The sequence below is a fragment of the Astyanax mexicanus genome, chromosome 14 (genome assembly GCF_023375975.1).
Source record: "Astyanax mexicanus isolate ESR-SI-001 chromosome 14, AstMex3_surface, whole genome shotgun sequence".
Taxonomy (NCBI): Eukaryota; Metazoa; Chordata; class Actinopteri; order Characiformes; family Acestrorhamphidae; genus Astyanax; species Astyanax mexicanus.
Genome location: NC_064421.1, coordinates 26,639,373 through 26,654,620, shown reverse-complemented (window position 1 = coordinate 26,654,620; position 15,248 = coordinate 26,639,373). Strand labels below are relative to the sequence as shown.

Here is a 15,248-nt window from a genome sequence, read left to right as displayed (position 1 = left end):
CTGCAGAGGGTGGTGAAGGCTGCACAGAGGATTGTTGGAGTGAGCTTCCCCAGCACCACAGACATTTACACCTCCAGATGCAGGAAAAGGGCCACCTGCATCAGGAAGGATCCCACCCACCCAGCACACGCACTTTTTGTGTCACTCCCCTCAGGCCGGAGGCTGCGGAGCGTTAAGTGCAAAACAACAAGACTCTGAAACAGCTTCATTCCGGAAGCTGTAAGACTCTTAAACTCCACTTAACAACACACTGCACTGACACCAAGGACAAATTACTGTTTACCAACATGGTCACTTTACTTGCACTGAGACACTTTATCTCCATTGCTCTAATTCACACTATCATGCTGCTATAGCACACTTGCACTCTGGACTTCATGTTGCTGAACCTTTCTACTCTCTATTTATTTTTTTTTTTATTCTTTGGGATATTTATCTATCTATTTTGTATATTCTATTTCTTATATTGTATTCTTTTCTTATCTATATATCTATTAATAACAGCTCTTTGGGTGTAAAACTGGATCGTGAGATCACAATTTCGTTCCACCTCATGTACACATGTGATGCGAATGACAATAAAATCTCCTTGAATATATATATATATATATATATATATATATATATATATATATATATATCGTCGCTGTCCAATGAAAAACCTCAATTTTTGTTGATTTTTAGTTTACTACATACTTTGAACTGAGAAACTGTCCTTTACATTTTGTCAAAATGTTAAATGGACCAATTGAAATACTTTAAAATGACCTGAAGGAAACTACTTTTTTCACTTTTTGACTTATCGTGAATTTGTTAATCTAGCTGTTGTTCTTCACGTTAGAAATGCTGCAAAATCATTTTGCACTGACTTTTATTGAACGTTTACAATGTTTTGTTCAACAGCAACTACACACCTTGTGACTCGTCATTTTTAAAGACCCTGAAGAGTCTGGTGGCCATGAAGCCAAACTCTCTTTCACAGGCGTCCGACAGCGTGGCAATCATCTCAGCCATGGAGGTTTCCCCACCCACACTCGACAGGCGGTTATAGTCTGTGAATAAAAACCTAAACACACACACAAAATATGCATGATTAAAATTAATTAATGAATAAAATTGCTGGTACTTTTTTCAGTTCTAACACACCCAGTGGTAGATTAAGGTGTGTACGAATGGTAAAATAAAAACTAAAATACTCTGTATAGAACCTGGATTACAAAGCAACTAAGTCTAAAATATAAATATTAAGAGAATACTTACATAAAAAAAATATTTTATAATGTTTCAAATACATCTATAAAGTTTTGGCAAGCAACATGAACGGGATTCAAACCAGCAATCTCCCGATCATAGTGCAGCACCTAGTCCGCTGGACCAGTCAGAGCCCTCATAGATTTGAATATCTTATAGTTCTCTTAATGTAACAATATTATATTATAAAACAGCCTATATGTGAGGAGTAGCAGGGCAGGCAGTGAGTAAATGTGAGAACAGAGTTAAGCTACCTGACAGGCAGGGCTTTGGTGGTCTGCTCGGGAAGCTCTGGTGGGTTTACGAACATCAGTTTGAGCAGCAGCTCCAGGTAGCCGATGTGACGGGCCAGCCGGGTACTGATGTTCCACGCCCAGCTCCAGCTCTCACCCCCTTTTCGTCCTCCAAAATACACCAGAACTGCACACAAACGAACACAGCACAGTCAAAAACAGCTCACACACACTGACCCTGAAAGCACCTTCTGACCACCTTGTGACCCGAAATTCAATTTTCCAATTTTGGCACAGTAATGCTTGGTAGACAGACATGCTAAAAAAAGTTTAGACCAGGTTTAAATGATATGCTCAGCTAAAAACAGTTCAGTTCACATTAAATCGTTTTCAGTCGTATCGTATTTAGAGTAAACGCAGTCTGGAGTAGCTTCTGCTGTGGACACTGATCATAAAGTACCAGTTCAGCTGGATATTAAACTATATTTTTCGCACTATAAGGTGCACAGGATTATATGTGCACCATCAATAAACGTCTATTTTCTGGTCTATTTTTAGACATAAGGGGCATTTTTTGTGACACTAGTAACTTTTTATTTAACTAAGCCTTTTGTTAAATAATTGCGTTTTAATGTTCAATGTATTAAAAGTAACAGTCTATCCCAAAACAGTACAATGAACATGATAAAAAAATAAACAAATCACATAAAATTGGTAAAAATGAGCCCTTACATCGCCTCGTTGGCTCTAGTTGACAATAGTAACTAGTAGTAAGAACAGGGGTGTCACCATGTTTTCCTTTTAAATTATTCCTTCTAAAAAAAGAAACTGTAATTCTTAAAAAGAAACATTTTAGACAAGTCAGACAAGTGAAATGAGCGCTGGATGTTTATCTACACAGATTTCTCTTCTGAAAACTGTTTATTTGAGTGAGTAAAGCACTTACGTTTATTTACAGTAAGCTTAGATTTACAGATTTCCACTAAAGCTGGAGCATTAGCATTACTGGCTAACTGCTGATCCAACAGTGCTACACAGGGTTAGCAACAAGCTACAGGCCGATAACATTCAACCCCAGAACGGCCAAAGAGCTAGCACTTAGTGCGGTTAGTGAGTAATGCTAATGCTGCTCCAGCAGTGCTATCCGGGGTTAGCAGCAGGCTACAGGCTGATAATACTCACCTCTGAATGGCAAAAGAGCTAGCATTTAGTGCGGTTAGCAGCTAATGCTAATGCTACTCCAGCCCCGGTGCTGGAGAACTAAACTGAAACTCCTGTATAATGCTGTACTTCAGCAGAGTGGCTTTACTGCTCCTTATAACCAGACTGGTAAAATTCATACATAAGGCGCACTGGATTTTAAGGCAATTTTTAGGGAGAATTAAAGGATTTTAAGTGTACCTTATAGTGCGAAAAGTGCGGTAGTAATAGTGAGATTAGCTAGTTAGCTAACATATCCACCACCTTTTAAATAAGAGGAGCTGAGTCTGTGGCTGAAGACCTCCACCCAATTATCCAAACATCTGTTTTTTACTATTCTGTGGAGGGAAACTTTGTTCTGAGGCTCCAGTGAAGCGTTGTGAGGCTGTCTAAACTGAAGCTAATGTTAGATCTAATCTATGAGTGTGGAAATACGGGTTATGGGTGCGTGAACTTAACAAGTCACGCCCAAAGCGTCTGCTTCACTGTAGCTTTAGAACTGATCTGGTTCCCTCAGTCAGGATGTTCTGATGTTGGTTTTCCCTCCACTAAATGGTAAAAGCAGATGTACAGACATTTGGGTGGGTCTTTAAAAGAGGAAGATGGATGGGGTCATGTATCTTGGCCAACAACCTCCTTCCTTCAGTTAGAGCATTAATGATGGGTCAGGGCTGGGTCTTCCAGCATGACAATGACCCAAAACACACAGCCAGGGCAACTAAGGAGTGGTTCTGTAAGAAGCATTTTACCCCTTAACAGGCCAGATTTTTTGTCAATTGTCTGCCTGACATTACACCTAAATCTTGAGGATTTTTATTCAAGCATTACATAAAAACTTTCGTGATTGACAAAGAACATTACTGAAAAGCATAATTGTAATTGTAATAGAAAATCTACAAAATATTTAATTAAATCTGCTATGTCAAAATATAAGAAATACAATCATAAAATTGGCTCTTTTCTGAACTTTATTTTAAAATCAATATTTTCCTGAATACAAATCAACCAAGTCATGTCCTCCAAACCTTTAGTTTTCATTATGTTTGTCTAGTCTTAATTTGGGTTAATTCCTGATCTATAATTATTAAGTGAAGTAGAGAGAAAAAAGGCAGATTCTCAGAGTGTCCTGTAAAAGATTTTAAAGCCCTCAAATTTTCAAAGTGTAAATAGCTTATTTTACTGCAGAAAAATACCGGTTTCCCGGTATACAGGACATTTTAAGGGGTTAAAATCTTGGAGTGGACTAGACACAAATCTCCAGACCTGAACCCAAATAAAAAAGTCTTTGGAGGGAGCTGAAACTCAATATTGCCCAGTGACGGGTCTGAAACCTGAAAGATCTGGAGAATAATAATTCTGGATTAAATCTGGATTAATAATAATTCTGTTTTTCTCTTGCATCAAATACTTATTTCATGCAATAAAATGCTAATTCATTATTTAAAAATCATAAAATATTTTTTGGTGTGCACCTACAATAACAATTATAGACTATTTTGTGAAAATGTGGTAAAATAAATATGTGATAAAAATAAAACCTTCAGACATCTGAGGAGTCTAATAATCTATATTTGGGGTAAAAATTAATGGGGTAAAAAGGGGGGCAATTATTTTTTCACAATTTTTCACCAAACTATTTCTTTAAAAATATGAAGACTTGATTTCAATGTTGCTCAGGCAATTTTTCCAACACAATCCAATAGTGCCCTCTAGTGAACAAAAAGCCTTATCGATCCACACACACTTCAGAAAACACTGCACAGCAGCACACAGATTGGGTAATGTGATTTGCTGAGAAAGCTATTTAATAGAATGTGGCTGTCTGTAAGTGCCACTCCCTCTTATGTGCTAAAGAGCTTAACAAGGTTAGAATGGAGACAGTCTGGGAACAGAGGCTGAGGCATTTTTGCACGCAGAGGAGCCAAGTTCATTCTCACCACTGCAGTTATTGAGCGCTAATTTGTCTTGGGATGCATTTTTTTAAATGGACGGTTGTACAGAACACAGATCATATCTCATACAATATCTCTAATCATGTGATCTTATTAGCGGTCAGCGATCTTATCTAGCTATAGATACATTTCAGGCTTTGAGAGCCTGGAACAAATTCCACATATTTATTAAAAATATCTGAAGGAGCTCATTATTGTTTTGTAATAACACCGTCACACGACTTCTGTAAATAGTTATAGGATAAAATCACTCTGTAACAGGTTACATTATCTAGTCCAGAGGTGTCCAAACTACGGCCCGCGGGCCATTTGCGTCCCGTTTCCATTTTTGGAGCAGCCCGCGAGGTATCTTAGAAATAGAATGAAAGTTGGCCCGCTGTTAAGCAGGTTTTTATCATTCAAATTCAAAGTTTGAACGCTAGGTGTCAGAAACGGGCCAAAGAGTCTAAAAGCGGAAAGAGTGCGCATTTCTAGCTCAGAAAAAACGGGCAAAAGAGTCTAAAAGCGGAGAGGGTGCGCATTTCTAGCGCAGAAAAACGGGCCAAAGAGTCTAAAAGTTGCCGTAATTAGGGAGTTTGATATTAAGAGACATCATGAAAAGAAACATCAATTTTAAATCTTAGTTTACACAACACTGTCAAAGATAAAGATAGTAAGTCAAGTAAAATGGTGTGTACATGAAAGTAATCAGGAAAATGTATTATTTAAAGTGGTATATTTCATTATTTGTTTTATTACAGAGTCTTTGGCCCGTGACTTCAAATATATTTCTCCTTCTGGCCCCCAACAAAAAAAGTTTGGACACCCCTGATCTAGTCAATTAAAAACTTGTATTGAGTCCCAACTAGCGCTGGGTAATATATCAACAATTTATCTGTGTGGTGCACAGTTATGCTTATTAGTTAAAGTTGGGTTTTACATTTAAATTTACATATATTTTTTTTACATCAAGATGTTAATATCTGCAGTTTACTAACATTCTATCTCTGTTTTATTGGTATTAATGTTTCTTTCCTACGTTTTTAATACTTGCAGTGAAATTTAGTTGGCAGATTACTAACATTTTATCTTTAGTATGCAGATTGTTCAATTATGGTTTTACATGTTTTTTAATCTAAGATTTTAATAAATACAGTGGACTCTAGTAGGCATATTGCCAACATTCTATCTTTAGTATGCAGATTGTTCAATGATAAAAAATTAAAAAAAGGAAATTTGAGTTTTCATGTTTTTTAATCTAAGATTTTAATAACTGAAGTAAACCTTGGTAGACTGATTATTAACATTATATCTTTAGTATGCAGATTGGTCAAGGTTAAAAATGTAAAAAAAAATTGCAGTATATTTGCAGTAAACTTTTTCATGTTTTTTATTTTAGAATTTTAACAATTGCAATGAACTATAGTAGATAGATTACTAACATTCTATCTTTGTATGCAAATTGGTCAATGTTAAAAATGTGTAAAAAAAATAAGAACCTTTATTTTTTGGTTTTTTTTGGGGGGGATTTTAATCATTGCAGTAAACTTTAGTAGGCAGATTACTAACATTCTATCTTTAGTATGAAAATAGCTCAATGTCAAAATATTAGACTACAATTCAAGACACTACTATTCAATATCCTGCAATGATTCTCCAAAAGCTACAGGTTACAGTAACCGTAAGAACAGTAAGATAAAAAATGATTTTTATCCTTTAATTTAACATTTCAACTTCTTCAAAATCATTGTGATGCTTTTTAACCAATTCTTGCATAATGATGCTTTGAATCTACCTCTGTAAAATAATTCTGTAAAATACAAGATCTAGACATGGATGGTGTAAATATTAACAATTTTTTTATTTTTATTTATTGAGCTTTTTAAGTCATTCTGAATTCGAATTTTTACTTATTTAATATTTATTTTATTATTTTATTTATTATTATTTTTGGCTTTACATTGGAGCTAATCAGCCATAACAGATGCCCACTTTTTTTTTTTTAGCACTGTCTCATTTAAGTGCCAACTCATGTTTACATCACCAAGTTTGTCTCAGTTTATGTGTTTTTCCCCCACATACTATAAATCAAAGACTACAGAAAAATAAAGAGTTCTCACCGAAGAAGATGTAGAGCAGGGCAAGCAAGCTGAGGGCCACAGCAACGGCCAGCTTGGTATCAACAGTGAAGCCCAGGATCAGAGCCACAGAGCCACAGAGCAGAAGGGACAGCACCACCACCAGCCAGGAGAACTGCAGCAATGGCTCCACCTGCTGACCAGCGAACGTCTTCATCTCGTCTGATACAAGAAACGAAGGGAAAAAGGTCCAACACACAAATCGGAGAATGGTGGAAACATTACAAACAGTGATAAAAGGATGGATAATTAAAAAGAGATATGGCAGGCTGCACTTACCCTCCAGTTTCTTGAGGAGAAAGGACTTGCCGCTGCCCCACTGGGCGTACAGGCCGACGCAGATGGGCGGCTGCATGGTGGGCTCGCTCAGTATGTCTGCCAACGCACTGCTGTACAGGTCATAGCCCAGCATGTCCCCGTCACACTCCGTAGGAGATAAGTGTTCTTTGAGGGGTCAGAAAAACACAAAGATATCAGATATTGGAGATGAAATTCTGCTTAAACCTTCTAAATGCTGATTTATGCTTTTGAACCGAATCAATGCAGATTCTACATCAGGGGTCTTAAACCTGATTGTAGATGTAAGTTTTCATTTGAAGCAATCAGAGGCTCATTTCTTTGCTTGTTTGAAGACTGTTCTGCTGACTGTTTGAAATGAAAACTTTTAAAACCCTTTTGTCATTCTCTGATTATTTTCTCAGGGGGACATCTGTGAAAAATATTTCACACTTTTACTCAGTGATAAAACTCTTGCATCCAAAAAAACAGGAGGGCCAGTGAGTTTTTTTTGGCTTTCTCTGTCAGGCCATCACATTCAGTAGCTCCTCCATTTCCACTTGCTGTTGTGTTTACATGGATCTCCATGGAAACACGCGCCAAATGTGTAATTACGGTGCGTTGCAGTGAACAAATAGCTATTTTATTAAACGTGAGGTGACACTCAGAGATGTGTGTCCGGACGGGACTAAAATTACTGGAGGACCACGGAGTTCAGCGAAAAAAAGTAGGTAATTCAGCCTCTAATTTTCTCAGAGGACGTAAAAAAACGTACATAAAAGAGAAACTTACCCCAGGACCCGTTGAGAAACTAATCCTGTCCAGATAGGGATGTGAATTTGTGCATCTGCCTCACAAAGGGGTGTACAAAGCTACGTTCACATTACCAGCCTGAAGTGAATCAAATCTGAATTTTTGCTCAATGTGGAGCAAATTATATCAGATTTTTTCACGGCTGTGTGAACGTGCCAAATCAGATTTTTCAAAATCAGATTTGTGTCACTTTCATATATGGTCCTAAATCAGATACGTATCTGATACACGGACATGCGACATGAATGTGAACGGTCAAATCAGGATGTATGCGTCTTTTTGCTTTTACACATGTGCTACATGCTTCTCTCTCGTATCCACACATCTCTTGGTGCAGCTGTGCAGCTATATCTGCAAAAACAGCAAAAGCAAACCGCCCGGCCTTTTTTCACCCCCTTGACCTAAGCATGAACTTCAGACCAGCTGTTTTCCCTCCACTCCAGCAAAAGATGCTCCACATATGAGCTGCTAACTCATCCATTTCCCTTTATAAATGTACGAGTCGTCTCTCAAATATGATGTTTTTTGTTGTTGGTGAAGAAAGAAACGTTTATAAGCGGGTCAATGTGCGCATGTTCACAATACATACAGATACAGATCACTTGCATTTGTGAATGTGAACTGTGAAGACAAATCAGATCTGAGCAATGTGGCTAAATTAGAAGTACCTAAATTAGTCTGTAAATTGTTGCTCTAAAGAAAGCAAACTTCAGACATCCAATGTCTTCGCAAATACTTCTTTAGCCTATATTTTGGAAATTACACTTAAATAACAATTTTTTTATCATTATTTAAAAAAAGGTTTTATGGTCTTTTATGTCTTTCAATGCTGCTGCAAGATTTAAACTCACTGGCTCCAAAGATCTGGGTGAGGATGCTCTTCTGGTGGGTGCAGTCAATGTTGTATGGCGTCTCGCCCTCCTTGTTGGGTTTGTAGAGCAGGCGGCCATCTTTAGGGTTTCTCAGAAGCAGCTCTGCCAGCTTCCTGCTGCGGCCCTTGATGGCGATGTGCAGGGCTGTGTCTCCTTTCTGAGAATACAACATTTACCATTTCATTCACACAGCCTGATACTTTATTTACAAAAACAAATCATTACACAGTAAGTTCCTATCCATATATTTTAACACAAGCACGGCAGGCAAGTATTTAACCCATTTAACCATACTGGTTTAGTTTTCTGCCAACATGTACGAGATGTTTTTATCAACTGTATTATTAAATACTATTTATTTATAGCATATACAGTAGATACAAAAAGTATTCAGACTCTTTGTTTCATTGCGGCCTTTTGCTAAAATTAAAAAAGTTTGTTTTATTTCTTATTAATGTACACTCAGCACTCCAACTTGACAGAAAATAACTGAAATGTAGACATATTTGCAAATTTATAAAAAAAAAAATAATAATAAAAACTGAAATATCACATGGTCATAAGTATCCAGACCCTTTGCTCAGTATTGAGTAGAAGCATCCCCGAGTACAGCCATGAGTCTTTTTTGGAATGATGCAACAAGTTTATCACACCTAGATTTGGGGATCATCTGCCATTCTTCCTTGCAGAACAGAATGAAAGTGCTTTACTCACCCAAATAAACAGTTTTCAGGAGAGAAATCTGTGTAGATTAACATCCAGCACTCGTTTGACTTTAAAAGAAAATGTTTTTTTCTAAGAATTACAGTTTTGTTTACTTAAATTGTGGCAAGACCTTCTGAATTAGAAGGAAAGCATGGCAAAACCCCTGTTCCTTACTAGTGTCACATAAAGCGCATTATAATCCGGTGTGCCTTGTGTATAAAATAGACCAGAAAATAGACATTTATTAATAGTGCGCCTTATAATCCGGTGCGCCTTATAGTGCAAAAAAAAAAGAAAAAACATAATTGCTTGACAGCCCAAATGTTTTATATATAATAAGTAATGGGTAATAGCAGAGCACTAAAATGACACTCAGAGAATCAGATATATTTTAAATGAAAGATATATTTTATATGAAAAGAGTGAAAAGAGTTCTTTGTTACCTTATCCACCGCTGACACCTTAGCTCCTTTATCAAGAAGAAGCTCAACAATCTCAATGTTTCTCATCTTGGTGGCTTTAATAAGTGGAGTCTCCCCATCCTAACACACACAGCAATAACAAGTAAAGTACATGATCAGGCAAAATACTAATGTATGTATGCTTTCTATTGCAAAACAGGTTAAAAAAAAACTAAAGCATAAGAGCATATCAGCATATTAGCTCTCTGCAAGTCACATGACTTTACCTTGGTGCAGGCCTCTGTATCCGGATTACACTGAAGGATATCTCGTACCATAGTGGCATTGCCTTTTTCTACAGACCAGTAAAGGGCGGTCTTGCTGTCCTGGTTGGAAAGAGTGTGAGGGTAAAAGGAAGCACACTTATATATTATATATACACAATATTCAGCTCTGGACAAAATGAAGAGACACTTCATTTTCTGAATCAGTTTCTCTGATTTTACTATTTATAGGTAAATGTTTAAGTAAAATGGACATTGTTGTTTTATTCTCTAAACTACAGACAAAATTTTCTCAAATTCCAAATAAAAATATTTTCATGCAGAAATTGAGAAATGGCTAAAATAACAAAAAAGATGCATTCAGACTTCAAATAATGCAAAGAAAACAAGTTCATATTCATAAAGTATTAAGAGTTCAAAAATCAATATTTGGTGGAATAACCCTGGTTTTTAATCAAAGTTTTCATGCATCTTGGCATGTTCTCCTCCACCAGTCTTACACACTGCTTTTGGATAACTTTATGCCACTCCTGGTGCAAAAATTCAAGCAGTTCAGCTTGGTTTAATGGCTTGTGATCATCCATCTTCCTCTTGATCATAATCCAGAGGTTTTCCATTTGGTACAATCAAAGAAACTCATCATTTAAGCGGTCTCTTATTTTTTTCCAGAACAAGGCTGAGACAACAAGAGAAGGACTGGAATACTACCTGGCCCTTGACATCAATATCAGCGTATTTGTGTAGCAGAGCTCGGACAATCTCCACGTGGCCTCCTCTCACAGCTGCAATTAGAACTGTGTCTCCACTCTGCAAACACACAAACAGCAGAGAGAAATAAACATGTTAAACTAAATACTGGCTACATGAAAGCTGCAATTCTCAACTTAATCTGTTTTAAACCATAAACCTTCAATTATCAACTTCTGTAAATAACAAAAAAAAGTAGAACTAAACTTTAGACAAGAAAGGTTTGACTAGGGTGCTGAGTGGTCCAGCAGTCTAAAGCTCTGCCATTATGATTCGAAGATCGCTGGTTCGAATCCCAGCCATGTAGCTTGCCGTCAGCTGCCCTAAGAGCCCCTTAGTGCTCTTCTATTAATCAATAAAATAGGGCCCCTGAGGTTTGACTTTAAAAGATCTGAACAACCTGGATTTTTTTTATCGGGATGTGGCTTTGCACAGGATTAATACAACCTGAGTTTATTTTTACAGCTTGTTTTACAGAAGATAAAATATGTTGTAATCTTTTTTATACTGATGTGGGTGCAATCCAGTAAAAATAACTTCCTACCCTCCCCAGATAAAACTAATCCTTTCCAAAATGGCAACAAAAAAGAAAGAAATAACAGTATCACTTTATTTGGATGGTCAATTATAAATGACTCAAAAACATACCTGTCAAATTTTGGATTTATAAATAAGGGAAATTTTCCGCACCCACATGGTTCAGTATCCCTTACATTTTAAGACAGGTTTACAAGAAATTTAAAATAACCACCTGTGAACTACTTACTTATAAACTACAATTAAATGCTGTGGAAATTCCTACATTCTAATAATACAGCCAAAATGAAAACACTTTTCTAGATATTTACATGAAGTCTTTTTGGCAGGAATTCCCCTCTCTTTCCCTGCATCCATCTATCTCTCTGATTTGTTGTTCCAGGGTCTCTCCCACTGTCTGCACTAACCTCACCAGAACTGACACTTGCAGCAGCCTGGGTGGCTGGATGTTTTCGCGAGGTTAGTGACATTTCAGGTTGGAGAGGCACAGCAATGTTTTTTTTATTTTTTTTATATATATTATACAGGAACTTCACGGGAAAATACTAACACGGGAGGATGACAGGAAACAGTCAAAATGGGAGTCTTGAGAGGTATACTTAAAGATGCTCACCTAACATTCAACTAATATTCTATTGAATGTCTATTAAATGCAAATAAAATGCAACAATACGTTGAATATAAATGATTCTCTGTTGAACTTAACCCTACACCTAACTTTAAATCTAACCTCAACCATAAACCTCAACCAAACACAATATATAAATAACATTACATTTATTTAAGCATTAGCTGAGCACTTGAGGCTCCTACAATCGAACATCAAAGTGTCCAACTTAACCAAAGAAAATGTTACGTTAATGTTAATGTAACCAAAAATAAGATATGTAAGAACTGGCTCCCACCCGGTCAGGAATGTTGACATATGTGTCTGCGTCCAGCAGGTCCTCCACTATCTCAGTGTGGCCCTCGATGGCAGCGATCATCAGCGCCGTGTTACCATCCTTGTCCGTCATGTTGACATTGGGGTTTCTCTTCAGCAGCTCTTTCACCACTTCAGTATATCCACCACGCACCGCCACGATCAGAGCCGTCATCGAGTTCTGATACACGGAGCAAACGTTTATCAGATTATTATTATGATTAGATTTGACTGTGTGACTCTACAAGCTTATAACAAAAACTATATAGCAGTGTTATACAGTATGATGTGCTTTTATTATATAAACATTATTAAAACACAACCACAGCCATGCAGATCAGACACAAAGAAACATTCAGTATCTCAAATTCTAAAAGTAAAAAAAAATATTAAATCAGCAACTGTACAGCACACGCACCGCTCCTTCCTGGTCCACATTGGCGCCGTTCTCCAGCAGGTGCATAACACATTCATAATGTCCTTTCCTGGCTGCCCAGATCAGCGCTGTGGTGCCATACTGATAAGAGATAAGACAAAAAATTGAGCTAGTTTAGCCAGATATTACACATATAACAGAATTAAAGCTGCTTTTAGTGATCTATTTCACAGTAATAATGTTCAACATTCACTGTAGCATCAATGTATATGGAGTTAAATCAGTGTCACCAGAACCTGAAACAAAAAAACATGATTCTTGAAAATAAAGGGTGTGTAATCTGGCTTTCTTTGGAAAATTATCTTCAAATATTTAGATTTAGATTTAAAATTCAGGTTTTGAAATTTCAGTTTAGAACAGTTTTACAATGATAGATAGTAGGGGTGTGCCATATTGTATCGTACGTGATAATATCTCCAACATTTTTAATATCGTGAACGATATTATACCCTAAATATACTGTGCCATATCACCCACCCCTAATGATCACATCAGGGTACTACTTTTTTACTGTTTTCAACAAAAACAAAATTCACACTGTTCTCATTTTCCATTATATATCTACTGGATACAGATTATATCTTTCCAGTATCATTTATTTTATTTTAATCCTGGATATATGGGGATATTTGGAGTGCATTATTAGTATCATGACATTCCGGATCATTGACTTCTGTTACAAATCTGATCAAGTTCTTGTATTTTTAATATCTCAGGTAGGGGTGTGACATAAATCGTATGCAATAATAAAATAACATTTTCATTTTATTGCAGTAGTGTATTCCTGAAAAAAAAAAAAAAAAAAAAAACATTAATTTATATCGCCAAGAGTATCGTTAACGTGAAAATACCATGAAATATTGTGATATTATTTTAGGGCCATATCGCCCACCCCTAAGAGATAGCCCAAATTTCAGCTAAATAATATAATTCAGGAACAAAAATGTTAGGTATTAAAATTCAAGTCGAAAAAAATAATCATATCAGAAATGGGCTTGCTGTGTACCCCAGATGTTTCCCTGAATTTTTTCAACCTGAATTTTTAAAACCTGAATTTTTACAAACGGAATTTTTTCTACCTGAATTTTTAATCCCTGAATTATATTTTTGCTACATGATTGTTACAGACATTTTTGTTTGTTTGTTCTTGAATTATTTTATTTAGCTGAAATTTGGGCTGAAATCTATCATTTTAAAACTGTTCTAAACTGAAATTTCAGTGAAATATCAGAATTTTAAATAACTAAATATTTGAAGGTCAATTTTTTAAGAACGCCAGATTACACACCCTTTATTTTCAAGAATCATGTTTTTTGTTTCAGGTTCTGGTGACACTGATTTAACTCCATAAATGTAGCACTGTTAAACACATGGAAAACCCTGTATCCTTGTATCTCTAAAAGGTTTGGAGACTCAGTTTGTGTAAATAAAGAGTTGCTCCACTGCTCTGTAAAGTCAATAAGTAAATCTCCAGGTATGCAGATGAGGGTAATGAGGGTGGTCACCTTGTCAGAGCAGTTGACTTTAGCGCCGTGTTGTAAAAGCAGCCGCACGATCTCTGCGTGGCCTCGGCCGGCTGCCCAAATGATTGGGTATACACTGTACTGTAACAGGAGACACACATACACATACATATATACTGTTATTGATTCTTTCCTTTCTTTTCTCTCACACACACACTTTCATCACTCTCTTACACAAAACTCACACTCTGTTTCTCGCATACTTAAACGCATTAATTATACAGCTGGAAGCAAATGAGACATTAGATTTACTGTCTCACTCTCTCACTCACTCTAAACAACTTTTACTCTCTCCTTCTCTCTCACTCCCTAAATCTTATTTATTCTTATTTATTTTATTCATATTTACACTTTCTTCTTATCATTTGCTCACTTGCTCACTCTCAAACTCTCACTCTTTCTTGTACTTGCTCACTCTCGTGCTCTGTAACTCCTGCTTGTTGACACTAAAACTCTCACTACCCTTCTTTCACTTGCTCACTCTCACTCTTACTCTCTTTTTCTTACTTGCTCACTCACACTCACTTTCTCTTACTTAGTCACTCTCATACTCTCACTTTTTCTCTCACTTGCTCACTCTCACACTCTCACTCCTTCTCTCACTTGCTCACTCACACTCTCACTCTTTCTCTTACTTGCTCACACTCATACTCTCACTTGCTCACTCATACTCTTTCTCTAACTCTTTCCCTTACTTGCTCACTCACGCTCTCTTTTTCTCTCACTTGCTCACACTCATCCTCTCACTTTTTATCTCACTTGCTCACTCTCACACTCTCACTCTTTCTCTCACTTGCTCACTCACACTCTCACTCTTTCTCTTACTTGCTCACACTCATACTCTCACTTGCTCACTCATACTCTTTCTCTAACTCTTTCCCTTACTTGCTCACTCACGCTCTCTTTTTCTCTCACTTGCTCACTCTTATACTCTCACTCTTTCTCTCACTTGCTCACTCTTATACTCTCCCTCTTTCTC

General features: G+C 36.8%; 1 protein-coding gene across 6 annotated transcripts in view; it reads right to left on the bottom strand.

The window, feature by feature from the left end:
- kidins220a (kinase D-interacting substrate 220a) overlaps window positions 1-15,248 on the bottom strand; it is a 131,615-nt gene that overhangs the window by 80,109 nt on the left and 36,258 nt on the right. For all 6 annotated transcript variants that reach the window (XM_022672832.2, XM_022672835.2, XM_022672836.2 and 3 more), the window contains exons 6-16: window positions 14,252-14,350; window positions 12,729-12,827; window positions 12,294-12,491; window positions 10,813-10,911; window positions 10,108-10,206; window positions 9,863-9,961; window positions 8,694-8,871; window positions 7,033-7,197; window positions 6,736-6,915; window positions 1,506-1,671; window positions 915-1,066 (exon numbers count right to left, since the gene is read on the bottom strand). In XM_022672832.2, coding sequence (XP_022528553.2) covers window positions 915-1,066; window positions 1,506-1,671; window positions 6,736-6,915; window positions 7,033-7,197; window positions 8,694-8,871; window positions 9,863-9,961; window positions 10,108-10,206; window positions 10,813-10,911; window positions 12,294-12,491; window positions 12,729-12,827; window positions 14,252-14,350 — 1,534 coding nt within the window. The remainder of the gene's footprint in view (window positions 1-914; window positions 1,067-1,505; window positions 1,672-6,735; window positions 6,916-7,032; window positions 7,198-8,693; window positions 8,872-9,862; window positions 9,962-10,107; window positions 10,207-10,812; window positions 10,912-12,293; window positions 12,492-12,728; window positions 12,828-14,251; window positions 14,351-15,248) is intronic.